General features: G+C 46.1%; 1 protein-coding gene and 1 pseudogene across 2 annotated transcripts; one reads left to right on the top strand and one right to left on the bottom strand.

Moving 5' to 3' along the window:
- Positions 1 to 2,269: 2,269 nt before the first annotated feature.
- LOC131922264 (large ribosomal subunit protein uL15-like) lies at positions 2,270 to 8,033 on the bottom strand (annotated as a pseudogene).
- Positions 8,034 to 14,658: 6,625 nt separating this feature from the next.
- Positions 14,659 to 26,339, top strand: Adipoq (adiponectin, C1Q and collagen domain containing). 2 transcript variants are annotated; one of them, XM_059277445.1, is made up of 3 exons: positions 14,659 to 14,782; positions 24,072 to 24,299; positions 25,365 to 26,339. In XM_059277445.1, exons 2-3 carry the CDS (start codon positions 24,080 to 24,082, stop codon positions 25,883 to 25,885), a joined length of 741 nt encoding a protein of 246 aa, XP_059133428.1. In that variant the 5' UTR covers positions 14,659 to 14,782; positions 24,072 to 24,079; the 3' UTR covers positions 25,886 to 26,339. The 2 variants fall into 2 exon arrangements, with proteins under 2 accessions (XP_059133428.1, XP_059133429.1); XM_059277446.1 differs by lacking the exon at positions 14,659 to 14,782 and adding an exon at positions 20,364 to 20,418.
- Positions 26,340 to 26,569: the final 230 nt, after the last annotated feature.

Genomic DNA, 26,569 nt, shown 5'->3' with positions numbered 1-26,569 from the left:
TTTTTTTTTTTTTTTCGAGACAGGGTTTCTCTGTATAGCTTTGCACCTTTCCTGTAACTTGCTTTGGAGAACAGGCTGGCCTCAAACTCACAGAGATCCGCCTGGCTCTGCCTCCCGGGTACTGGGATTAGAGGCGTGCGCCACCACCGCCCGGCTATATCTTTTAATTAGCTTACAAATAGTGGGTTTCCATTAAGATTTTTTGGTATATCCTCAGTTTTGCCTAACCATCTCACCTGCTCCCCACCACTTGTCCCTGCTTACACCTTGACTTGGAGTAGTTCTCGTCCCCTTTCACATCACATGTGTTAACTATCCACTCCCCTTTGAGGTCTCTTTTCCTCCTCACTTTCATGTGTCCTTTCTGTTACCTGACCTTTACATGTACTCTAGGTTAAACACACAAATCTGAAAAATTGTAGCTAAGATCCACATATGAGAGAAAGCATGTGACGTTTGTCTTTCTGGGTCTGAGCTATCTCATTTAGTATAATATTACCCAGTTTCATCGATTCCCCTCTAAATTTCTTTAAAAGCATTTATATCAGAATTTGAAATTTGTCATTCCAAGATCTTCCAGCAGCATTTAAAGTTTGAGTTTAATCTAAGGATCAAACTAATCTGTCATTAGTCTTATGGGCCTGCCATAAAAATCTCTTTTAGATTTATTTTATGTTTATGAATGCTTTGCCTGCACACATGTATGTACATCATGTGTACAGTTGCTGGATCCCGTGGATGGTTGTGAGCGGCCATGTGGGTTCTGGGAATTGAACCAGGGACCTCTGCAAGAGCAACAAGTGCTCTTAACCACTGAGCCGCCATCTCTCCAGCTCCCTGGACCTGCCTTTATGTGTGATGTAGTGGTTTTCTCTTGCTGCTTCCAACATACTTTCCCTGTTTTAGATATTTAGTGTTGTAATTACAATACTGTGAGGGGAGGTTGTTTCTGTTTGCTGTCCTAAATGCCTCCTACATCTGGATTGGCACTTCTCTTCCTAGCTCTGGGGAATTTTATAGTACGATTCTTTTGAAAATATTTTCTGTTGATTTAGAACAAGATTTTTCTTTCTCTGATACCTTCTTAGCATCCATCCTTGTCTTTCCTTGATCACTCCAGCCCCTTTATCTCCTCCTCAAGCTCAGAAAGTCCCTCTTCTTGACACAGTCGAGAACTGGTGAAATGTCCCACAGAAATTTTTGTTAGACTTAATTGGTTTTTTTTAGTCCTGTTTTTCTTCAGTATTTTAATGTCTTGTTGAATTCTTCTTTCATTTATTGTATTGTCTTCCTTATTTCCTTCAGCTGTTTATGTGTTTCTTCATTCAGGAGCTTATTTCCTTCTTTCCTTCTTTGAGCATACCTACAATCATTCTTTGGAGTTCTCTGTCTGGGGTTTCATTTAACTCACTCTCTAGATAGATGCCATTATTGCAGTCTTTGCGATTTTTGGAGGAGTTATGTTTTCTTGTCTTTCGTATTACTTAAGTTACTGCACTGGGATTTATACACCTAGGGTTGTTTCTTTCCTTGAGATTTTTAAAAACCAGTGGTACTTGTTATGTTCAACTGGAGATGGATGAGGTAGAGTTGAGGTGTGTAGTTCAGAAGATAGTTCCTTAGTCTAGGAGTTCAGGGTGCTTAGTGTGGACTCTATTTTATTTCCTGAATGAACAACAGTGGCAGGATGAGTGGACAGAGGGGCAAAGACTGTATGAGCCAGGGACCACAGAGTGTTTTTCTGAATAGGAGACAGAAAAAGGGTTAGAGAGGGAATTCAAATACATTCCTCTAAATACATGGCTATAGTATTTTATACATGTGGTGAGCAGGTTCTTCTAATCCTGTTGATGCATATATGTGTGTAAAATAAACTAAAATTGGCTTCAAAGATGAATGATGCTTTTCCATTTCTGTGTGAAATAAACCTATATGAAACATGTAAAATTGCCGGCTTGAGTAAATACGATTGTTTTATTTATTTATTATTTTTTTTTTTTATTAAAGATTTATTTATTTATTATGTATACAGTATTCTGCCTGCATGTGTCCCTGCGGGCCAGAAGAGGGCACTAGATCTCATTACAGATGGTTGTGAGCCACCATGTGGTTGCTGGGAATTGAACTCAGGACCTCTGAAAGAGCAGTCAGTGCTCTTAATCGCTGAGCCATCTCTCCAGCCCCGATTGTTTTATTTAAATGAAATAGCAAAATACATTTTAAAAGGTTTGTTTCAAAATGCTTATTTTATTTTATTATCTTGCCTGCATGTATGTCTGTGCATCATTTGTGTGTCTGGTGCCTGTGGAGCCTGGAGGAGGGCATTGGATCCCCTGGCCCTGGAGTTACAGATAGTTGTAAGCTGCTATGTGGGTCCTGGGACTCAAACCCAGGTCCTCTGGGAGAGCAGGCAATGTTCTTAACCTCTGAGCCCTCTCTCCAGCCCCTCGCAAATGCCTTAAATATTCATGTTGATAATTGGTTTTCTTTTCTTTTTCTTTCTGTGTGCATGGAAAATATTTAGCATTTAAGGAACCTCCCTGGGTGGCTTCAAGCCACCAGGACACAGGCACCTCCAACACTTTCCACCATCTCCTCACTTCTTCTGCTGAAGAGTCTGGTTGTCTCGGTGACAGGTTACTCAGGGAGCTTTCCCTTCCCCAGAACTCTGGAGTAGCGCGATCTCACACCATGGACGATGAGAGCAGTTCCAGTCTTGGTTTTTTCTGCAGCGTTGACCCGTGTCTGCTCACTGCCCAGTGTCCACAGTTTATGCAGGTTGACAGTTAGGCAGGAGCTCTGGTTCCCCTTCAAGCCGTAACACCTCATACCGGCTCTCCCAGAGTCACCCGGATGATACTTGTTGGTGTCGATCCTGTGGTGATGCATGCCTCCAGCCGTCCGGAGGCCTCCCTGATGTTTGCGGTGCTAACCGATGCTGCTGTGGCTCATGTGGCCCTGGAGTTTCTGGGTCTTCCTCAGTCTGGATGGCACGGTGGTGGCAAAGAGGAAAGAGAAACACTCCCAAGTCTCAGAGGTAGCTGACTGATAACTGATTTTCTTAGCTTATTACAAAGTTATTTATCTCTTCATTTACTTTTTTTTTTTTTTTTTTTTTTTTTGAGACAAGGTCTCCTTATGAAGCCCTGGCTGCCTGGAGCTCACTATCTAGACCAGGCTGGCCTCGAACTCACCGAGATCTGCCTGCTTCCAACTCTTGAGTGCTGGGATTAAAGGTATGTACTACCATGCCTTGCTACAAAGTACTTTTAATTTTTACGGTAAGTATTCCAGTTCCCTCTAGTGATTACTTGTAACTTGGATTTTTGCACTTCAAGATATGTACAGGCTTAAGTTTTGGTTCACAGAACAAAACTTTGCAAAAGATAAGGATTCGGTTTAGGAATGTAGATTATTCCCAAAGTTCCTAGGCCAGTGCTTTAACACTTGGAGTGGGAGATGAAGAAGGTACCAGCGGCAGCAATAAAGAGAAAGTGCATGAGGTCCTGCACCTCCAGGTGCAAGCTCAGGTCTCTTTTTGGGTAAACTATTTTAATGCACTATGCTTTAAATCAACCTTCCTCCTCTTTCTCCTCCTCCTCCTCCTCCTCCTCCTCCTCCTCCCTTTCTTCTCCCCCTCCCCCTCTTCTCTGTCTTCCTCTTCTCCTTCTTTATGTGTGGGAGATTCAGTTAGGGCCTCATGCATACTAGGTACCTGCTCATCCACTGATCTGTACCCTAAGCCCTGAATTCTAAATTTGTAATCGCCTTACAGCATGAAGGCGCAAGTATATGTGGTCTCTGTGTAAAGATGGGGTGAGCTGGAGCTGTAAGCACAGCACCATATTCCAAGGAGTTTCGTCTCGGCTAGTATGATGGCTCAGTCAATTTGCCTCCAAAGATAAAGCCTCTGCCGAAGCTGCAGACAGACAAGGACTGAGAAGGAAGTGGGGTTCTTCTTAGACACGGTCTGTCTATTGGTGTGAAGCTGTTTAGTCCAGGCTAGTGTTGTAATCACCGTCCTTCCTCAGACTCCTAAGTGCTCTGGTTATAGGTGTATGCTACCATGAGAAGGATCTTTAAGGCAGCTCCAGTGTCTCGGTCAAGATGTCTCTTTTATATGCTAGAAAAGGCCCCATACTTGTATGTACGGCCTTTACTTTTCTTTCCCACTAGATAAAAGAAGGAACCAAACAAAATAATAGTTTGATTGGTTAAAACTTGGGAGACTTGCAAACGTCCTCTAGCGTGGCTTCATTCTGCCATCTAGTGGGCAAGAAGAGAAAAGCTGGACCAGAGCAAAATTAGTTTGTCACGATTTTGCTGTGATTGTCATTTACCAAGTGTTTTCTGGTTAGTGTAGTGGGGTGGCAGTTCTTGGCTGTCAACTTGACTGTATCTGGATTGAACTAAAATCCAGAAATGGAGGGCACACTTGTGATCCGGATCCTGAGGCTGGAAGACACACCTTTAATCTGGGCTACCCCTTCTGCTGGAAGTCTGTGTAAGGACTATGGAAGAAGGAAGGGATTGTTCGTTCTTCCCCTGCTTGCCTTGATCTTGTCAGCACATCCATTCCTTAACTGGTGCTTCCGAGGATGAAGACAGTGGCAGCCAAGTCTCCCCCAATGGGAGGAGAAGCAGCATACTTCGTGTCTAGTGATGCTCATGCTCCTTATTACTGTTGATGGGGCGCTGGCCGGTGCAGCTCACCTCCCCCAGCTTCTGTGATGCGTCAGACACTGGCACGTGCACCTTGTGATCTTTCTACTGTCCAAACAGAGTGGTTCTCACTTTAGGAACAGACCCTTATGACCTCCTGGGAAAAGTTCTACCATGCTCACCCCTGCATGGTGAATTTCACTGATTGGCTGCTGGACACTCGGGAGTCACTTTCCTTTCCTGCAAAAAAATAGTTTTGCACCATTTTGTGGACACAGGAAAGAGAGAGCATCTGTGGAAGCAGAGCTGTAGGGGAGCAGGTGGGCCTATTGGTACCTTAGGATTTGAGCTTTGGCTTTTTGAGCGCAGGATCTAGAAATGCATCGAGATTCCTACCTACCCAATGGACTGTAAAGTTTATGTGGGTCATCTTGAAAACAGTGGTAACAAGACTGCATTACAACAGGCGTTTGGCTATTATGGACCACTCCGAAGTGTGTGGATTGCTGGAAACCAGCCCCCCCCCCCAGCCGCCCCCCCACCCCACCCCCCGCCCCTCCCCCGACTTTGTTTTCCTTGAGTTTGTGGATCCCCGAGATACCCCGGATGCTGTACGCCAGCTAGATGGAGGAACACTGTATGGCTGCAGTGTTAGAGCAGAACTGTCGAATGGTTGGAAAAAAGAGGTCGAAATCATGGCCCACCTCCCTCTTGGGGTCGGCCCCCTCCAGGTGACTCCTGCAGGAGGAGTCCTCCACTTTGGTACAGTTCTTCAAGGAGAAGCTTCTCTCGAAGCCAGAGGAGGTCACTTTCGAGAGATAGGAGAAGAGAAAGGTCTCTGTGAGAGAAATTACAGGACGTCTGATCCTGCTCCAGATCTAGGTCAAATGAAAGGAAGGAGAAGAGCAATTTGCAAAAGAAGTGGTGCACAGGAAATACAGGAGTGTGCACAGGAAATACAGGAGTGTGCACAGGAAATACCTTCATTTGACAGGAGTGTGCACAGGAAATTCAAGCTTTGCATGAGACCTCACAGGCTTGGTGCATTTTAAAGATGTTTTAGCTGTTCAGATTTGTTTCGTCTCTTGGAACAGTGGCACACACATAACGATGTAATTCTCTATGGTTTCAAGTGGGTTGTAGGAAGCATGTAGTATCAAAAACTGTTACTCTACAATGCTCCCTGAAGCAAGGTTGAATTTGCTTTGAACGTTAGTTTTTCATAGACTGAAATAAACCTAGATCCTGCCCAGTTAAAGTGGGGTGTGCTAATGATACAGAAAGAGCTGGCGGCAATTGAATAAAGCCGTAGATTCTCTAGTAGCTGGGATATGCTGTGGAGCTGTGGGTGAAACAAGAAGCAGTCTTTCAAAATGCTCTAAAAACACAAGCAAATGGCTACAGGGTAGGAACGGCACCCGGAAGACTTCAGAAGACGTTCCTTACTGCTTGCTATATATGAACACACAGCTGTTTTTAGCATTCTTTATTTGGAAATGGAAGACTTTAAGATTCCAGTGTCAGTTTAAGGGTACATTGTAAGAGCTGAACTTTGGAATAACTGTGCAAGATTTCTTTTTCATGCTGTCATTTGTAATAAGTTTGTGAGAATCCTTGGGATTAAAGTTTTGGTTACAAATTATTGTTTTATTTGGAAAAAAAGGAATAGTTTTGATGAAGGAGTGTTGTACATAGTGGCTCTGTGGTCCCCGGCAGCATCGGAGATACTGAGGCTATTGACTCTGGAGATACAACTCTTTCAGTTCATGCAGAGGATAATCAAAGGTTCTCCAACATTCATAGGCTGAAACTGTAGCATGTGAGGTGAGGCATTCGGACCGCACATTCTGAGTGGTGGCATTCCTCCAACATTCACAGGCTGAAACTGTAACATGGGAGGTGGGGCATTTGGATGGGAACAGTGCCCACATAGATGGCCAGCAGACTCCTTGGCACCTTGCTGGGAACACAGCTAGAAGTTGCCACTCACAATCTGGAAAGCAGTCCTTTGCCAGATCCGTGACCTTTGACTGCCTAGTGCTCAGGACCGTAATGCAATTTTGTGTTTTGTAAGTCACTCAGTTTATAGTGTTTCGTTACAACAGCCTAAACAAGCTAAGATGGCCATCTGCTTATCCTGTCGATCACAATATGATCATTTCCTATGTGAATATGTCAGAGCTTCAGCTGGCATACTATGTTAAGAGAAAAGCTTCAGGATTCTGACTACTAGCTTCAGGAACTGCTGCGTGGATCACTTGGTTTGACCACTGAGTAATCTGTTGCTTACGACAGAAACACAGTACAGAATATTCGAAACCTGAGCCTTGCCCTGAATCAGGAAAGTGTCTGTGCTTGATGATGCTTGCCGAGGGCAGAGGGCCTGATCCAACCCAGAGGGGCTCTGATGGTCACATGTCACAGGTGTGTGACTAGAGGAGCCTTTCCTGCATCAGTCATTGAATGATGTCTCCAGGTACTTCATCAAGTGCTCTGGGACACACCCACTCGGGCCCAGAGGACATGCATCTTCTTCTCCAGGGTCTCGAGCATGGCAACCATTCAGAAACAGTTGTCTACCGAACTATTGTTATGGTATGTTATTAACGCGGCTTGTAAGTAAGAGGAGAAGATGACTCTCTGTGAGTAAAATTTTTGCCATTTTTAATAAAAAAATAAGACAGGAAAGTGAGACAAAAGTCTCTTAAAACTTTCGGAAGAATTGTTCTGTTGTGGGTTAGCCAACGGAGAGGACTGCTCAGTCATGGGTTCAAGGCAATAGGAAGTCTTTATTAGCCGGCCAGTGATTACAATGGGTGTTCATGACCCAAGTTAAGTCTAAACCTTCCTCGGGGTGAGCTTTAAAGCACAGAAACCGTGTCCTGAGCTGACACACCACAGTTAGCAAGAACAGTCAGCCAGAAGCAGAACGACAGAGGCCGAAAAGCGAGGTTAGTACATCTAGGGACTTTCCCAGAACTATGGACTTTGATGGAGTAGGTCTTGGTTCTTGTTTTGGCAGATGTTGCTGCTTATGTGCTGGTTTCCAAGGCCTGAATGGTACTTCCATCATGGCGTCCATTGTGCTAAGGTCTGGGGCTTGTTACAATTCAGACCCCTTATAGCTTTTTTGTTTTGTTTTCTAGACAGAGTTTCTCTGCATAACAGCACTCGCTGTCCTGAAACTAGCTCTGTAGACCAGGCTGGCCTCGAACTCACAGAGATCCACCTGCCTCCCTAGTGATGGGATTAAAGGCACGCGCCACTACCTGGCTTCCCTTACAGCTTTTTAATGTTGCCTTACTGTTCCCAATGGGAAGGAGACGAAAGGATACGAGTGCTGGTTGTTCGGCAGAAGAGTCATGAGCCATGGTTACCAGAGTTAGAATGGGCTGTATTAGAGAGAAGAGGGGGATAGGACAGGAGAAGCCAGGTCTGGCAAAAAGACAGAAAGAGAGGTGCGGGGGGGAGGGGGGAAGAGATATGGGGGAGGGGGGACATGGCGCTGCCTTATATAGGCCAGGATGCATCTGCGCACACAGGCTCATGCACAGAGATCACGAAGTCACGTCCCTGTGACTACGTGACCATACAACCATGGGACGTGAGTCACGCAGGACGTATGACCCAGAAATGACTAGGCAGAGATGACTAAGTGTCCTGCCGGGCGTGGTTGGAATTCCTATCAGTAGAGAACATGAATAAGGCCCCAATTCCATTCAGTTTGGTGTTCTGAATGCCACATGCTGTGTTTTATGTGGTATTAGAGAAAAACCAACCAAATTAACATTTCTAGAGCTTTTCAGAACCAGCCTGAGAACGCAAGAGTTCAGCAATTTCTCCTATATTTCCCCAAGGAAAAGACATACACACACACACACACACACACACACACACACACACACACACACACCACAGAAAACAACACAAACAAACAAACAAAAACTATGCAGGCTCAGAGAAGTTTTCTCCCCTCCCTCCCCCTCCCTTCCTTTCCTGTGAATTTTTCTCTTTTCTTACCCTCTCCAGGTAAGGATCTAGTTCAAGCCTTGCATATAGAAGGTAAGAGCTCAACCAGTGAGTTCACCAGAACCTTTTTACCTTAAAAAATTCCTATTATTTATCTAAGTCTTGGAATGCAGAATTCTTTCCTTTGTACAAAGGCCTATGCCAAGTGTGTTACTAATCTGCTATAACAAAGACCAAATGATGGTATGACTTAAAAAGTGTGCCACCTCTTGTGACATCCGGGATACATCAGAAGAAATACTCCACAGAGCTGTTCAGGGTTCCCTGGATTATTTATCTGCTTTCCACACCATCCCCTAGAACACTGTCTTTATGTGGCTTATATCTTAGGGTTTCTACTGCTTTTATAAAACACCATGGCCAAAAGCAACTTGGGGAGGAAAAGGTTTATTTCAGTTTACAACTCTGAGGTCACTGAAAGAAGTCAAGGCAGGAACTGAAGCCCAGCCTGCGCTCGCTCGCTCTCTCTCTCGCTCTCTCTTGCTCTCTCTTTCTGGTTTTTCGAGGCAGGGTTTCTCTGTGCAGCTTTGGAGCCTGTTCTGAAACTTGCTCTGTAGACCAGGCTGGCCTTGAACCAGCAGAGATCCCACTGCCTCTGCCTCCTGAGTGCTGAGATTAAAGGCGTGCCCCACCCCCCACTATCAGCCTGCTGCTCCCTTATGTCATCCATGATCACCACCTGTCCAGAGGAAATACCACCCACAATGGGCTGGCCCTTCCCATCTCAATCATCAAGGAAGAAAAACAAACAAAACAAAACCGTGTCATGTCGTGTGTCGTGTGTCGTCCGTGCCCCCCCCCCCTCCCACAGGCTTACCTACAGGGCAAACTGGTGGGAGCATTGAGGCTTTCTTCCCAGATGACCCCATCTAATACAGTAGCCATCAGAGAAATGCAGATCAAAACCTTGTTGGGGGCTGGAGAGATGGCTCAGAGGTTAAGAGCTGTTCTTCCAGAGGTCCTGAGTTCAATTCCCAGCACCCACATGGTGGCTCACAACCATCTGTAATGAGATCTGGTGCCCTCTTCTGGCCTGCAGGCATACATGCAAACAGAACACTACAAAATAAATAAATAAATCTTTAAAACAAAACAAAACAAAACAAAACAACCCCCCCCCAAAAAAAAAACCCACCTTGTTGTGACTCCAGCTTACCCCAGTCAGAGTATCGTTCATAAGAAAACAAATAATGAATTCTGTCAAGGATGTAGACAAACAGGTACTCTTATATACTGCTGATGAGAATGAAAGCTAGTCCAGCCTCTGTGAAAATCAGTCTGGAGGGTTCTCAAAACAGGAAAAATAGATCTACCGCACACAACCTGGCTTTACCTACTGCTGGGTGTTAACCCAGATCAGCAGGTCACGGAGGTGTCTGCACACCGACGTTTCCTGCAGCTCTAGTCCAGCGGACTAATTTAGGTGGCCAACAACAGAAGCTGCTCAGAGAAAATGTGGTTAGATATGCTCAGTGGAATGCCTTTTCAGCTGCACAGAAGAATCAGGTTACGTGGTGTGCAGGAAAATGTGTGTAACTGAAAACAGCTATAGCGAGTGAATGGAGCCAGGCTCGGAAAGACAAGTGGTATGTGTGTTCCCTCATCTGCGGCTCCTGCACTGTATAAACTTACATAAAATCCTGTATGAATATATAAAACACAAGTGAGAGTGTCTAGGAGAAAGAAGAGCCCAAGTGGGGTGGTGGTGTAAGGATTATGTCCTTAATTACGTCACCAGCCTGTGTGTCCCAGCCTAAAAAGCAGGCGGGACCTCTGTGCCCTCTCTCTTTCTGCACTCTCCCCTTTGTATTCCCCCCTCCGAGCTCGCGCTCTCGCGCTCTCTCTCTCTCTCTCTCTCTCTCTCTCTCTCTCTCTCTCTCTCTCTCTCTCTCTCTCACCCTCTCTCTCCCAATAAAGCTCTAGAAATGTAACTATGGCTCCTGACTCTTTCGTCACCAATACATCCAGCACTCTTCTCCTTCGGCATGGTCGCCGCCCACCGCTTAACCAACATGGGGGGCATGAAAGGGAGTGTGCTCAAAGTGGAATAGACACTTGTATGAGAATTCTAAGCCGGGTGGTGGTGGCGGCGGCGGCGGCGGCGGCGGCAGCGGCGGCGCACGCCTTTAATCCCAGCATTCGGGAGGCAGAGCCAGGTGGATATTTGTGAGTTCGAGGCCAGCCTGGTCTACAGAGCGAGATCCAGGAGAGGCGCAAAGCTACACAGAGAAACCCTGTCTTGGAAAAAAAAAAAAAAAAAAAAAAAAAAAAAAAGAGTTCTAAAAAGTAAAATGCAAGGGTGGTCCAACGACATGGAGTTTCAACACATGAGCCTAAGTTTGCCCATCTAAACCACACAGGCCCGAGTCAGCATCGGTCTACCAGGAGAAGCTGGTGACTGCTGACCACTGACGCAGGTACCTCAGTTCCCATCTGAGCTGCCTTGGATGAAGGACAACTGTGCATCTGCCTTTGGAGAACGCATAGACTGTTGTTTTATTTTATTTTTCTTTCCTGGTACCAGGGATAGAGATGGGGGTCAGTGTACCACTCTACCACTGAGTTATTCTTCTAAGACAGAGACATTTTTATTTCTTGAATGTTCCAGGATTTGGGGTCCTGCAGGATAGACCCACTCTTCCACAGTACTATGTCTCAAAATAAGGTTTTATGTTTAGTTATTTCAGTAAAAAAATTTTAAAGTCATAATTAAGCAATAATACATAGCAAAATTTAGCCACACTTAAGGGAACTCAGTCATCTGGCCTTTTGCTTAAGTGTCTTACTTCACATGGAGACAAAGGTTTGAACTGTGGACATGAGCGCCTGAAGGAAATAATCAAATTTCTGTGGCTATTTCATTCTGGGCAGTAATAATCTGTCCTAAGAAAAGCTAACCTCAAGACATGTGTGGTTTGATGTTTTCCCCTTCCAGTCGCTAAGCGAGCATCTGTTTCCACATAATACCCTCTGTGGTGGGAGGCGGATCCTCCTGAGGCCTCATACAATGACAAGCTTTCACAACGCCGCTGGCTGACTGCCAGAGCCAGCCAAGTATTGGTGTAGTTTTAGGGTGAAAGTCACACCACCTTGTGCAAGAGTTAGAATCTGCTGAAACCAGCAGTGCAGCAGGGTGGGGGGTGGGGGGTGGGGGGTGGGGGAGCAGGTGTCCAGAGCTACTCTGGAGTGTATAAAGGAGGAGCGGTGAGGGCCATGAGGCATGAGAAAGCATATGCCCTTTGTGGTCAGAGAGATCCAGCTTCATGCCTTGGGTATGTTTCTCTTGCTCTTACTGGATCCTGGATTCTTCATTAAGTGGGAGACAACCGTAGCTGTATCTCCAAGGGAAGACTGAAGATGGCCATTCATTCGCTCCTTGATTCAACATTGGTTGTTACTTACTTTGTTACAAAGCACTACTCTCGGGGCTAGGGAACGTAACCCCAAATAGGCAAAGCCCCTCCCCAGCATGTTTGCATATCAATAAGGAGCAAGAGACAGTCACACAGGTACAAAATAGTAAGAAAAATGCTACGGTAAGGATAAAGAGTGAGACGGCTTTGAGTTGCTATAGTTCCCCTCTCTCTGCTTGATATGATTCGCCTGGGAATTTTCCAGAGCCATGTATTCACACCTAACAGCCCTTGGGAAGGGGCTCGTGTCTTTTTTTTTTTTTTTTTTTGGTTTTTCGAGACAGGGTTTCTCTGTGTAGCTTTGTGCCTTTCCTGGAACTTACTTGGTAGCCCAGGCTGGCCTCGAACTCACAGAGATCCGCCTGGCTCTGCCTCCCGAGTGCTGGGATTAAAGGCGTGCCCCACCACCGCCCGGCTTGGGGCTCATGTCTTAATCTTCATGGCCTAATGTGATTTCTCTAGAAACATCTGTGTATTAAAGGGAAGGCAAGCTGGGTGGTGGTGGTGGTGGTGCACACCTTTAATCCCAGCACTTGGGAGGCAGAGGCAGGCGGATCTCTGTGAGTTCGAGGCCAGCCTGGTCTACAGAGCGAGTTCCAGGAAAGGCGCAAAGCTACACAGAGAAACCCTGTCTTGAAAAACCAAACGAAGCCAAACCAAAACAAAACAAAAAAAACCATGCTTGGACTTCCCTTTCTTGGTGGCTTGACAATGCTGTCCCATCCACCAGTAAAGGGAGACTCTTAGGCTCTGTGTGGCCAGTGAAAGGGTGTAGTTGGCAGCAGCAGACTCTTGCCCAGCCTAGGCCTAGGAGCATTCTGTTTCTCTTTTCTTTTTCTTTTTGTTTGGTTTCAAGACAGGTCTCTCCATGCAGCCTTGGCTGGCCTGGAGCTTGCTTCTGTAGACCAGGATGGCCTCGAACTTACAGAGATCCACTTGTCTCTGCTTCCTGACTGCTGGGATTAAAGGTATGCGCTACCACCGCCTGGCTGCATTCTGTTTCTGAAGATCTTACTGAAGATGCTGCTTACATCCAGAGCTTCTGGAATCATGATTCAATTTATCGGATTTGTGCTCCTGAGAACCAGCTCTGTTTTTGTTTTTTTTTGTTTGTTTGTTTTTTTGTTTTTTTTCCTAAAGGAGAACATTTAATTGGGTGACTTACAGTTCAGAGGTTCAGTCCATTATCATCATGGTGGGACATGGAGACATACAGGCAGACATGGTCCTGGAGAAGGAACTGTGAGTTTTACATCATGGTATGCAGGCAATAGGAATTGCCTTAAAAGCTCACCCGGAGAAAGGCTCGATACTACACTGGGATCCCAAACCTCCAGTGTAGTTGCCTGCCTACACTGGAGGCCAATAAAGACTTTCTATTGGCCTAAACCTGTGTCCGAGCAGTCTTCTCTGGTGAATACCCCATAACACAAAACGTTCCTAAACATAAAATGAATGTAAGTAATTCTTTAAAAAATAGTAAAGCCACAAAGAAGAAAAGTAAAATCATGATTCAATTTATCAGATTTGTGCTCCTGAGAACCAGCTCTGTTCTTAAAAGAAAAAAAAAGACACGGGTTTGTGGAGAGGTCTCAAGATACTGCCTTTCCAACCTCAAGCCTTCCAGGAATAGCTTAGTGGGCGGTGACTGCCGGTGCTCTCGGCCTGGAGCTGGGCTTCCCAATAGACAGAAAAGGTGTATACTTAAAGGGCTGGGAAGGTGAGGTTTATCTATACACAGAAAATTAGTTTTCGAAATTTTATCTTGACATTTGGAACCAGAAAAATCTTAAAAGATGGTGCTCTGATGTCAATGTAAGCTTTCTGTGATATTGGGCTTGAATTATATAGGGACTATGGATTTTAGAATTCGGAGCTGCTAATGGCTTGCCCCATACCACATGAGGAATTTTCCTGTACCTCAGCTCTCAGAAGTCATATACATCAGCATTTATTAACCTGTGGGTCATGACCCCTTTCACAGGGGTCACATAAGACCATCAGAAACATCAGATATTTACATTATCATTCATAACAGTAGCAAAATGACAGTTACGAAGTAGCAATGAAAATAATTTTATGGTTGGAGGTCGCCACAACATGGGGAACTGTATTAAAGGGTTGCAGCATTAGAGAGGTTGAGAACCACTGGCCTTTCCTCAATATGGGATCCAGGCCAGAGAGTAGAGGATGCCTTCTACTTCTTATCCTAGTGCAGCCCCCTCTGAAATACTGATGTCTGAACCCCATAGCCTCACGGTTAGTTACGCACAATGAGCAGTACGATGTGAGAATTAGCGTGCTGACTGACCAAGGCAAACTTGCGGGACAGGGAGGTCTCCTGATCACTGAACAATTCAGTCTACTTGAGGACGTCTCTCATTACATTCAGAAGCCTCTTGTTTTTATTGTAGTCCTTACCCTTGCCCCATCAGTTGCCAAAGCCTGGGACCACGAGGGCTTGGCTAAAGCTCTACTTGGCTTCCCAGACCCAGGCTGGATTAAACCAGGTTCCCTGGGGTGGAGACTTAGGGGAGCGGCCAGGGGCAAGGGGCCCACTCACTGGCTGCTCTCCCTCCCTGGGCTGGCCAATGGTGAAATGGGGACTGCCAGAGTCACTCATAAGACGAGGCCATTTTTCTCCTCATTTTCGTCTATACGGTAGACTACACCAGAAGGTAAGACCAATTCTGCTGAATTCTTGGCTGGATGGGTATAAATGCCCAATCCTGGCTGAGATGTGTCTAGGTTTTGTTCTCTGCAGGAGTGGGAGGATGGATGTAGGGGAACCTCAGATCAAGGGGGCACTGGTTGGGCCAGATAGGCACTGGGCTCTTCCTCACTTCTTCAGAGCTCTAAGAGAGAAAGAGTTATCTCCTTTAGTCCAAATGCTTGAGACCATCCTGAACTTTGCTCAGTCTGTTTGACAGCAAAGTGCTCGCTGAGAAAAACACTGGGGGTTAGTGATGTGGGAGGGTTCACTCACGGATGGAATTTAGCTGGAAAAAGGGATCTATTGCCTCTCAGCGCTGTGAGTTAAGATGACAGAGCAGGCAGAGAGGAAGCCAAGTTGAGGTCTGACGTCAGACTTAAGTTTAGAATCCGTTTCCACCACTTAGCTCTATTCAGTAGCTAAGTGCAGAGTAGATGCCGTAGAATACTGTCAGGACTGAGGGGGAAATGGGTGTGGTCTGGATGTTGTCTGAAGAGCTGGTGACATTTGTCAGCATGAGACATTTTAGGGTGCTTGAGGGAACTGGGTGACACAAAGAGGCAAGAGCCTGGAATACGGTGGCAATCTGGACAGAAAGCCATATTTTGAAAGGTGCTTTCTGACAGAAGCATTGGACCCGCTTGGTCTTTGCCAAACCAGTCTTGGCCACAGTGAACACTGCATAGTGACCCTGGTGGTAGATGAGGTGAAGGGTGGAGGGTTGGGAAATCAAGGCAGCCTTTTGTGAGTCATGGGTTGTAAGTCCCTTATCTGGAGAATTTTTGTTTGTTTGTTTGTTTTTAAGACAGGGTCTCACTAGATATCTCTGACTGTCCTGGAATTCACTACAAAGACCAGGCTACCACTGAACTCACAGAGATCCACCTGCCTCAGCGCCTCCTGGGTGCTTAGAACCGTTCTTTTGAATGGAGCCTCACAAGGGTAGAGCCATGTCTCTCCTTGTGACTCCATTAAAAATGAGACAGGTAGTTTGGTCAGACGGATTTTCGGAGCAGGAGGGCTAGCGAGCGGAAGAGGCCAGAGTGTAGTGATGTTCTTGGAGCAGTTTGGTTCCCAAAGCTTAATAAGAGATCCTTCATGCCTCCTTCCCCGTGTCTGGAGGAATCCTAAGAAGAGACAGGGCTTGTTTCTTGTCTTGTACAAGTGAACATGTATGCGTGTGCACGTGGAAGCCAGAGGTGTCGCTCTTTTTTTTTTTTTTTTTTTTGTTTGTTTGTTTTTTGTTTTTCGAGACAGGGTTTCTCTGTGTAGCTTTGCGCCTTTTCCTGGAACTCACTTGGTAGCCCAGGCTGGCCTCGAGCTCACAGAGATCCGCCTACCTCTGCCTCCCGTGTGCTGTGATTAAAGGCATTCGCCACCACTGCCCAGCTCAGAGGTGTCTCTCTTAACCTCCGCCTTATTTTTTGATGAGAGAGACGAGGTCTCTTGCTGAACCTGGAGCTCGATGAGGAAGACTGGACCCACTGGTTATTGACCTCCAGGGAGGCTCCTGTCTCTGGCACCCCACACCCACCCCAGCATTGGGGCTGAAGGTGGCAGGCTTTCAGAAGAGTTCTCGGGACCGGGACTCAGGTCCTCGTGCTTACACAGATAGCGCTCCATCAACTCCACCTTCTAAGCACTTAAAAATATCTAGTGAGTGTGTGTGTGTGTGTGTGTGTGTGTGCCACATGTGTGCAGGGACTCTCATTCTATGTCAGGCATGTCAGAGGACAGCTTTGGGAAGTCAGTGCTCTCCTCGTTTGAGGTGGTTCTCCCTTGTGGACTCCTCCACTCTGGGCAGGCCAGGCTGCCCAGTCCACGAGCCTTGGGGTGATCCTCCTGTCTCCACTTACCTTCAGCCTTAGCAGTGTTGCGATTACAGATGTTTGCCGCTGCATCTGGCTTTTTTTTTTTTTTTTTTTTTTTTTTTTTTTTTTTTGGTTTTTCGAGACAGGGTTTCTCTGTGTAGCTTTTGCGCCTTTCCTGGAACTCACTTGGTAGTCCAGGCTGGCCTCGAACTCACAGAGATCCGCCTGGCTCTGCCTCCCGAGTACTGGGATTAAAGGCGTGTGCCACCACCGCCCGGCATGCATCTGGCTTTTTATGTGGGTTCCGGGCATTGAACTCAGGTGGTCATGCTTGCCCAGGAAGTGCTTGTCCTGAGCCATTTCCCTTCACTCTCATTTTTGTCTTTTTTTTTTTTTTTTTTTTAAAGGAGGTTGCAGAGGCAAACATTGCATTTACTTGCCAACCCAGAGGACCATTAGCTCCCAGGTGCTCTGCTGAAGTTAGGAGGCAATACATCGGGAAAGCAAAAGATTCAATCAGGAGTTCATCCTAAAATCTTCGTGAAGGGATGCTCTGCTTTTCCAGTTTCTGGAGAGTGTGCGTGTGTGCACATGTGTGTAAGGACACGAGAATGCAAACAGCTCTCCTAAGGCCATGTGAGAGCTTCCAGATAATCTCCTTAGGAGCTAGACAGAGGTGACTCAGTTCCTGGTCTGGCCATTTGTGATTGGGTTGTACCATTGTGAAACTGACAATATTAACCCATCTTATATTTTTATTACTTTTTTTGTGGTATTGAGGGTTAAACTTAGGGTTTCACGCATACTAAGTAAGGACTCCAGCCTCAGCTGCCACTTTGAGTTTTAAGAATGGCTGTTCCATGTCATTCAACCCAAAGACTGCATGATCTTTTTGATTTTTGAGACAGGGTTTCTCTATGTAGCCCTGGTTGTCCTGGAGTTCCTTCTGTAAACCAGGCTGGCCTCAGACTCAAAGATCCACCTGCCTCTGCCTCCCAAGTGCTGGGATTAAAGGCGTGCACCACGACCGCCCAGCATGATTGTAAGCCTAGCATCTTGGCCTCATGAAGTCTCAGGTTCTCCTGATTAGCACAGTGAGAAGCAAGGGTATAGGTGTGTTAAATAAGATAAAATCCCAAAAGTACTTTGTACTGGGTGTGATGGTGCACACCTTCAAACCCAGCACTCAGGAGGCAGAGGCAGGTGGGTCTCTATGAGTTCAGGGCCAGGTTGGTCTACAGAGAGAGCTCCAGGACAGCTAGGGCTACATAGGAGCTCCCTGTTTCATTAAAAAAAAAAAAAAAGAAGAAGAAGAAGAAGAAGTACCTTTCGCAAATGCTACTCCACAGAATCGTCACCACTGTCAAAGCGTACTCAAGTTCCTCATGTCCTGTGACCCCACTGAGCAGGGTAGGACACTGGGCCCAAACTCTGTGGGCAATTTCAGAGGCAGTGCTGCAGAGCACGCTGGCCTGTAAGTCAGAAATCTCTCAAGGCTCATTTTCCTGCTTTCTCAACTTCCTCCCCTCCTGTGCAGTCTCATGAAGGCGAAAATAACTAACACGTCAAGGCTCCTAGCACGGAGCCCTTCCATGGGTGCAGGAGGTGCACACCCAGCCTTTCTGTTTCTAAGAGCAAGGACGGGAGGATTCCTGGCTCGCCCTTGGCTCTGGTGTTTCTTGTGCGCTTTGTTCAGCCTTTGCTGGCTGGAGGCGTTGAGATCCTATTCAGTGACCTCTTCTCTCAATGTGCCCATCTCTGCTCGTCCCAGAGGAAACCCCAGCCTTGCGTTTCACAAGACTCTGCTGTTGCTGCTGAAAAGGCAGCAGGTCAAAGTGGAATTTCACATCCACTTCACTATACTGTGGTCCTTAGGATCCTGGCACATGGAAGCCATCCCTTTGCATAATTCCTGGCGGGTTTCCCAGGAGGGCAACTATAGGGAAGGCCAGTGTGGTGATCTGGTTCTACCTCGTTTGCTTCTTATTCTTGGGCAGAAATGACTGGACCTTTCTGGCTCCCAGATGTCTCATGTGGAGGTCTCCCTCCTGGTGCTGTGTGGGTGAAATGAAACGCAACAGCCGTCCAGAGTGGGTCGCCCATAAATATTTGTTTGCTTCCCTTTTCTCACGTATGTGTGTTTTATAAGTTTATAAAACACTCCATACTTTCTGCCAAGTGGGTCTCGTGATCCTATTGTGAAATCACATTTCTAGGCAGAGCATAAAGCCAGGGAGGCAGATGTGGGCAGAATGAGGAGTGGGCAAGCTGAGAAGCCAGGTCATTTGATTCACAATCTTCTGTCTCTCATCCCCCCCCCCCCCATGGGGAGGGATACTAAAAGGCAAGGTATGAGACTTTAGTACATTTCCTCGACTGTGTCAGAGAGTCTGTTACTAGATTAGGGTTCAACTTCCACCCCTTCTGTGTTTAGTTCTGGCATCCTGGACTATCACCTAACCGCTCAGCAGCCCCCTTTCCTCACCCCTAAATCGGTGCAGACGTAATTGACAGTTGTTGCTCACCAGCTTATTCCAGACACTCGGCTAAGTATGGTTTGTCGATGGTGTCATTTAGTCTTCCAATACACACATAAATGGTGAGAACTGGTCATTTGCTGATTATTTGTACCTGAGCACAGGTTTCCCTGAGTCCCCATATTGTCTCCAAGATGGCTGCGATGATTAAATGAGATGAAGATGCAAAGACTCCCCAAATGTAAAGCACGATTCTCACCATCTGGCTTCATGACCTATCCAAAAATGTTTTCTTTGTAGGGTGCTCTAGCTGTCGATTATGTACAGTACTCAGTTCCGTTCAATAGTGTTTCCCCTACAGAAATAGAAGTATTTCAAAATCAAAGTGTAACAATTGTTTTGTCTATGGAAAGAACAAAAATATTTTCAAATTAAAAAAAAAAAGATGCATTCTGTGTCCTTCAGTGGTTATCCTTAGCTAACTTTCCACCCAGAATTAGGTGGAAACGAAACCTTCTTCAATTAGGATCTGTCCTTAGCAAATGTCTAGGGGCTGGAGAGATAGCCCAGCGATTAACAGCACATGCAGAGAACATCTTGTGAAGGACTCAGTTCACAACCGTTGGTACCTCCAGCTCCAGGAGATCCAGTGCCTTCTGTCCGCCCAGGGCTCCTGGACACAGGTACACACCCCCATGCATATTCCAATAATTCAAAAAAACAAAAAGAAATCTTAAAAAAGAAACAGCCGAGGGTACATACTGTGTAGTACCTCCACCCCATGCCACTCTTGGGGTTCCTAGAACAACTGCCCCTGGGGGGAGAGAAGAGTGTTGAGAACACAGGGGTGTTGCGGAAGACTGTGCTCTTTTAGGTGAGAAAGGATGTTGATTTTTCCAGCAGAAAGGGAGAACCAGAAAATTCTAATGGTCTGCCTTTGCCTTCCTTCCCAGCATTTGGGATAAGTCCTGGGCCACCCTCCATCCTGGAGGTCCTCCTTAACTGCTTACACTAGCCCACACATTCTGCATTCTTGTTTCCCTTGGGAAAAAACTGTCGCTTCATAGACTGTTCCTTCTTCACTTCTGGGGGGAAGAGGAGAGCTGAAGTTCTCAGGAATTTGGTTGCTGGAGCTGTAAGAAGACAAAAGCTGAGACGACACAAAATGGATGACGTCTTTAAAGTCTCAGAGCAAGGGCCCGTGAGATGGCTCCGTGGGTAAAGATGTTGAACCTAATGACCCAAGTTTGTTCCCCAGGACCCAATTGGTGGAAGGAGAGAACTGACCCCCTACAAGGTGCTCTCTGACTTCTGTGGGTACATACCCACAGGCATAAACACACACACATGCTAAACGACTAACCAACCAACCGACTAACCAACCAACTAACCAACCAACCAACCAACCAACCAACTAAGCAACGATTTACCTACCTACCTGACTGATGACAGTAATAAAAAAGTTTCAGGACAAGCCTTCTCCCTAAATACAAAAGGGGATCAGGGAATTTTCTTCTGGTCTTCTCCTCCTTGCCTCTTTTGCTTTAAGCTAAACCTAAGCTTTGCTTCCTTTTGTTTGTAGCAGTTACTGAGACTTTGCTCCTGAGCCCTCCAGATTCAGTAGATGGCGACAAAGGCACACAGAGACTATGAGGCAGTCTGGGGCTGACACTCAGGCTCTCCAGGGGCAGCATTTGCTCCAGGCCACTGCCTCTGGCCCTCTCTTCCTCACACCTGCCAGTTTCAGTTCATCTACAGTTATACCAGAATTGGATATTTAGTAAATGATGCGTCTGAGCAATAGGGAGTGGAAAGATGAATTTAGTTAAAGGTATTTAAAACGATCTTACACCACAGTTTACAGCAACATATATATATATATATATATATATATATATATATATATATATATATATATATATATATAAAATCACAGATGAATTAAAGAGTGGTCTTTTAAATAGATAGAGTGAAAAGAAGAAACAGAAAGAAAACGGAATATTACCAAATGTTTCCTGTGATAAGAACTGTTTAATGGGAGTTGGGGATTTAGCTAAGTGGTAGAGCGTTTGCCTAGCAAGTGCAAGGCCCTGGGTTCAGTCCTCAGCTCTGGGGGTGGGGGGTAGGGGCTTGTTTAATGCTCGGAAGCAAAGAAAAGGTCAACAGAGCTGATTACATGAACTCCAAAATTTCTGTACACCTAAAACAAGGACAAACAAGTCGAAGGATGATCTCCACAGTGCGGGAGAAGTCATAATGCGGTGGCATGAGCTCACACAAGCTGGTTGAAGAGACATTCATAGGGGCTGGCATGCAGCCAAGTGGTCGAGACGTTGCCTAGCACCGGCGAGGGCCTGGGTGAAAGATAACCTCCAGACTTAAACAACCATTCTGTGAACTAGGCATGCGGGTACACCCATGCAATCCCAGTTTGGTGGAGGCTGAGGCAGGAGGAATGCCCTGAATCTGAGGCAATTTGAGCTACATACTAAGACTCTGTGTCAAACAAACAAATAAACAAACAAACAAACAAAACCTAAATGGCAGCTTTTGCTTGTAATCCCAGGATTTGGGAGGTGGTGATTACAGAATCAGGAGTTCAAGGCCATCTTGAACCCAATCACAGTAGGCTTGAGGCCAGGCTGGGTTACATGAAACCCATTCTCAAAATTCTGACCCCTCCCCCCTCACAATAAAACCCAAACCAAAACAGATCAAATAAATAAAAATGCAGCAGGAACCCATTGAGATGCTTAGTAAGTTAACCAACAGAGAACCCTTACAGAGATACTTAGTGAGGAAATTAAGAGATAGCCCTCTCAATAAAATGTATAATTTATTAATGACTGGGGAACGAAAACCATTTATTTTGCTCACTGAACATAACAACAACATCTTTCGTTGTTGAGACAGTCTCACTATGTAGCTCTGGCTGTCCTGGAACTCACTATGTAGATCAGGCTGGATTCAAACTCACAAAAACCCTCCTGCCTCTGTCTCCCAAGGGCTGGGATTAAAGGCTTGAACCACTGTGCTTCCTCACAGTGCTCTAAAGAATGAGAATACCCAAAGCTGGTAAGAGTAATTCAGCAAGGCTTACTTATTTATTTATCCGTTGTTGTGCTGAGGACGGAACCCAGGTCCTTGCAAATGCTAGGCAGGTGCTCTGTTACAGAGCTACACCCTCAGCCTGCGAGAGGTCTTTCTGTGCACACACTAACACTTTATTGGGGGGCAGCATGGCATCTTGTAATGTTGGTATGTGTATTAAAAGATTTTTAAAAAGGGTTTGGCGAGAGGGCTCAGTGGTTTAGAGAGCATACCACTCTTCCAGAGGACCGGAGATCAGTCAACTGCCTGTAACTCCATCTCTAGAGGATCTGACGTCCTCTTCTGGCCTCCTCAGGCTTCTGTACACACGTAGCACATGCACATGCTCACACACACAAACGAAAATAAAAACAAAATTTTTTTCTTTTCTTTTTTTGGTTTTTCGAGACAGGGTTTCTCTGTGTAGCTTTGCGCCTTTCCTGGAACTCACTTGGTAGCCCAGGCTGGCCTCGAACTCACAGAGATCCGCCTGCCTCTGCCTCCCGAGTGCTGGGATTAAAGACGTGCGCCACCATCGCCCGGCTTCTTTTCTTTTTTTAAGACTTAAAAGTGTTTAGGCGGCCTGGAGAAATGGCTCAGTGGTTAAGATCTTGCACTTGTTGCTTTCCCAGAGGATCCAGGTTTGGTCTCTGTTACCTACATGGTGGCTTATAACCATCCATCACTCTGGTTCTAGGGGATCTGATGCTCTCTTTTGGCCTATGAAGGCATTTGTACATGTGTCTCATATACACACACAGACACAAATAAAAATAAGCCTTTAAAAAAAAGGTTAAAGCAGGCACAGTGGCACATGCTTTTAATTTCTGCACTTGGGAGGCAGAGGCAGGCAGATCTCTGAGTTTGAGTCCAGCCTGGTCTACAGAGTGAGTTCCAGGATAGCCAGGGCTACACAGAGAGAGCCTGTCTTGAAAAACCAAAAGGACAAAAGTTTTATAATTTGTATCTGGGAACATATCACAATAGAATGATACTTTTAGAAAAGCTATCTGCCTAAGGACATTTCAATATTAATTTAAAATCAGTACATGAGAAAATCTGTTGAGAACAGAAAATAATATTTTGAAGTGGAAATAAGCTAAACAATCAACAAAGAAACAATTGCACATATCTTGGTCATATCCACTTGATGGATTGTCAATGCATACACTTTAAATGATGATCATAAACACTAGCAAATGACAGAGCTGGAACAGAAGCGTCTCAGGTGAAGGATGATTTCCGCCAAGTTTTAAGAATAAACAGATTCTTCAGAATTAGAATTGCTTATTTTTCTGTAGTCTCCAAAGAGTTTGTGTGTGAGTGTGAATGTGTGAGTGTGTGATGTGTTCATGTACACAAGTGCTCACAAGTGTGCATGTGTATATGAAAACGAGGGAGAAAAGAAGAAGAGCCAGGGAGTGAGAAGTTGTTTAGAGTTGAATGGAACTATCGGAAAAACCCAGGACAGGATCTTGGAATGTTTGCTGTGTCAGGACCGGGAGACTAGAAGCAGACCATCCCTGCCAGCTGTGAACTGACAATCTGGCAGCTAAAGGAGATTCTGTGCAGGAGATGATGCTATGCATTGTAAATCTCAGAGAAGGATGCCTAAGTGAAGGCCTTCTGGGAGAGGTGAGGACTGGGGTAGCCACTGAAGGCCTTCTGGGAGAGATGAGGACTGGGGTAGCCACTGAAGGCCTTCTGGGAGAGGTGAGGACTGGGGTAGCCACCGAAGGCCTTCTGGGAGAGGTGAGTATTAAAAGTGCAGACTTTGGAGTAGACTCCGCTCGGATGGATGGAACACGATGCAGGTCCTGATCGGAGGTACTGTGTGGGTCTGCCCTTCCCACGGCTATGCACTTGCTGATTGCAGGACTCAGGATGCTGCTGCTGCTGCTGCAAGTTGTCCTGCTGCTGTTAGTCCTGCCCAACCATGCTGAGGTTACCACGGCCGAAGAGCCGGGAGTCCTGATCCCTCCACCCAAGGAAACTTGTGCAGGTTGGATGGCAGGCATCCCAGGACATCCTGGCCACAATGGGACACCAGGCCGTGATGGCAGAGATGGCACTCCTGGCGAGAAGGGTGAGAAAGGAGACGCAGGTACGAAGGGTCTGGGGCAGAGGGGGCTTTGCAGGGTATGTGATACCAGTTGCTAAGGCAAGAAGCAAAACCTTATTTTATGTGGATCATAAGCATCCTGGGGCTTGAGTTGTCCTCTTTGAGAGAGACAAGGTGGTACCTACTGAGGTATCCACGACTTCACTCTATCTGCCTCTACTTCCTTCTGCCTACCCTTGTCCATATTCCCAATGTATTCCTATTCTTCTTTCCCCTCTTAACTCTTGTTCTACTCATTGGCACTCACCTGGACTTTTAGTGCACTCCTGGAGCACTCTAGCCTTTAGAGAATGCGTGGCTTAGTTGAGAAGACAAGTATAATGGACAAGACTCTGGGCAGTGGTTACAAGGACACAGTGTCTTCCAACACGCAACCTGCCAGTCTGAACATGTGCAAATGCTGAAGGCATGGGGTACAGGAAAAGTGCACTCAGCGAGGATGCAGATCAATGATCGGGCTGTGCTGAGGAGGCAGGGCTTGAGCCACACCTCCAAGGATGGCTCCAGAGAACAGAGGAGGAGGACATCTGGACAGAGGGGACAGAAGGCAGGCACAGTGGTCATTTGGCCCACGCACAAAGGACTTGTAGGGCACATGAACTATGGTGGATACTTACAGGAGATACATTTCTGGAAACCTGCTGGGCTATGGGGGACATGGAAAGGTATGAGATGAAGGAATGAATACACGAATGAGTAAATGGATACTTCACGATCAGAATGTGACCCCAACTGACTCCTACTAACTCAGAGCCTCTACCAGGCCAACTCATTCACGTGTCAAACAAAGAGCAAATGAACCAGGATGTATTATCTAGCTTGAACATTCTAAATATTAATCAGTTTGCTCACCCATCTTTTCACTCACTCATAACTATTAAAAATAAGGTTGGAGATAAACTTATGGGAGCCCATCAGGCTGTGGAGGGTGTGGGAAGTGGAGGTGGCATCCTTCCGTGTCCTGTCAAATGGGTTGTGGGTGGAGGCCCTGGAACCAGCCTGGGCAGCTCTGTTCCCAGAAGTCACAGAACTCTTCTCACTTTCCAGGTCTTCTTGGTCCTAAGGGGGAGACAGGAGATGTTGGAGCGACTGGAGCTGAGGGGCCCCGAGGCTTTCCCGGAATCCCTGGCAGGAAAGGAGAGCCTGGAGAAGGTGCTTATGTGTACCGCTCAGCGTTCAGTGTGGGGCTGGAGACCGGAGTCACTGTCCCCAGTGTTCCCATCCGCTTTACTAAGATCTTCTACAACCAACAGAATCATTATGATAGTAGCACGGGGAAATTCTACTGCAACATTCCAGGGGTCTACTATTTCTCCTATCATATCACGGTGTACATGAAAGATGTGAAGGTGAGTCTCTTCAAGAAGGACAAGGCTGTTCTCTTCACCTATGACCAGTATCAGGAGAAGAACGTGGACCAGGCCTCCGGCTCTGTGCTCCTCCATCTGGAGGTGGGCGACCAAGTCTGGCTCCAGGTGTATGGAGATGGGACTCATAGCGGACTCTATGCAGATAATGTCAATGACTGTACCTTCACAGGCTTCCTCCTGTATCATGACACCAACTGATTGCAACTAACTCAGAGCTCCCCACAGCCTAAGCACCCCAAGAATCAAATAACAGCCCACAAGCTTCCAGCATAGCTTGAAAGATTGATTTATGGTTTAGTTTGAGGGTTCTGAATATTAGCCACATATGTATTCATTCATTCACGAAATGACTTCATAAAAAATCTTTTCTGGGCTCCTAGTCCAGAAGAAGAAACATTCCTTGGTCTTCACAACTCTTACATAGTAGCAATAATAGAATGAAAATAATGTTTAAGGGAGGAGTTTCACCATACTCTCACTGACTATAAGGAAGTAGACAATGCTATTTTGTGTCTACTGTCTCTCTTGTTGTCCACACAAATCCTGTAAGGTACACAAGAGATACACGATCTCCTCTCTTCACAGCTGGAGTCTTTAGGATGTGTTTATGAATGTCTAAAGTCCTACACTTATTAAAATGGCAGAACTAAAAGTGAAGGCCAGAGCATGGTCTGTTCCCATTGGATGGGACCATTTTTCAAAAGCACATGCTTGTTTATAGTGTTGGTAGAGGTCTCTGTCCACCTCATCTGAGGTCTCAGTTGACATCCATCAAGACTTCTCTCCAGTAGAGCTTTCTCAGAGAAGGTGGTCTTATGTCAAGGTCCCAGTCCAGCTGGACTGATACTCATTGGCTCCTTCCCTACTCTGCGCATGCGCTCC

The sequence above is a fragment of the Peromyscus eremicus genome, chromosome 12 (assembly GCF_949786415.1).
Source record: "Peromyscus eremicus chromosome 12, PerEre_H2_v1, whole genome shotgun sequence".
Taxonomy (NCBI): domain Eukaryota; kingdom Metazoa; phylum Chordata; class Mammalia; order Rodentia; family Cricetidae; genus Peromyscus; species Peromyscus eremicus.
This window is presented reverse-complemented; position numbering and strand designations above follow the sequence as displayed.

Excerpts from the sequence above, each read along its gene's own strand:
- Adipoq (XM_059277445.1), top strand. The coding sequence starts at position 24,080 with ATGCTGCTGCTGCTGCTGCAAGTTGTCCTGCTGCTGTTAGTCCTGCCC. Across the intron at positions 24,300-25,364 it reads GGGTGAGAAAGGAGACGCAG|GTCTTCTTGGTCCTAAGGGG; the intron begins GTACGAAGGGTC and ends CTCACTTTCCAG.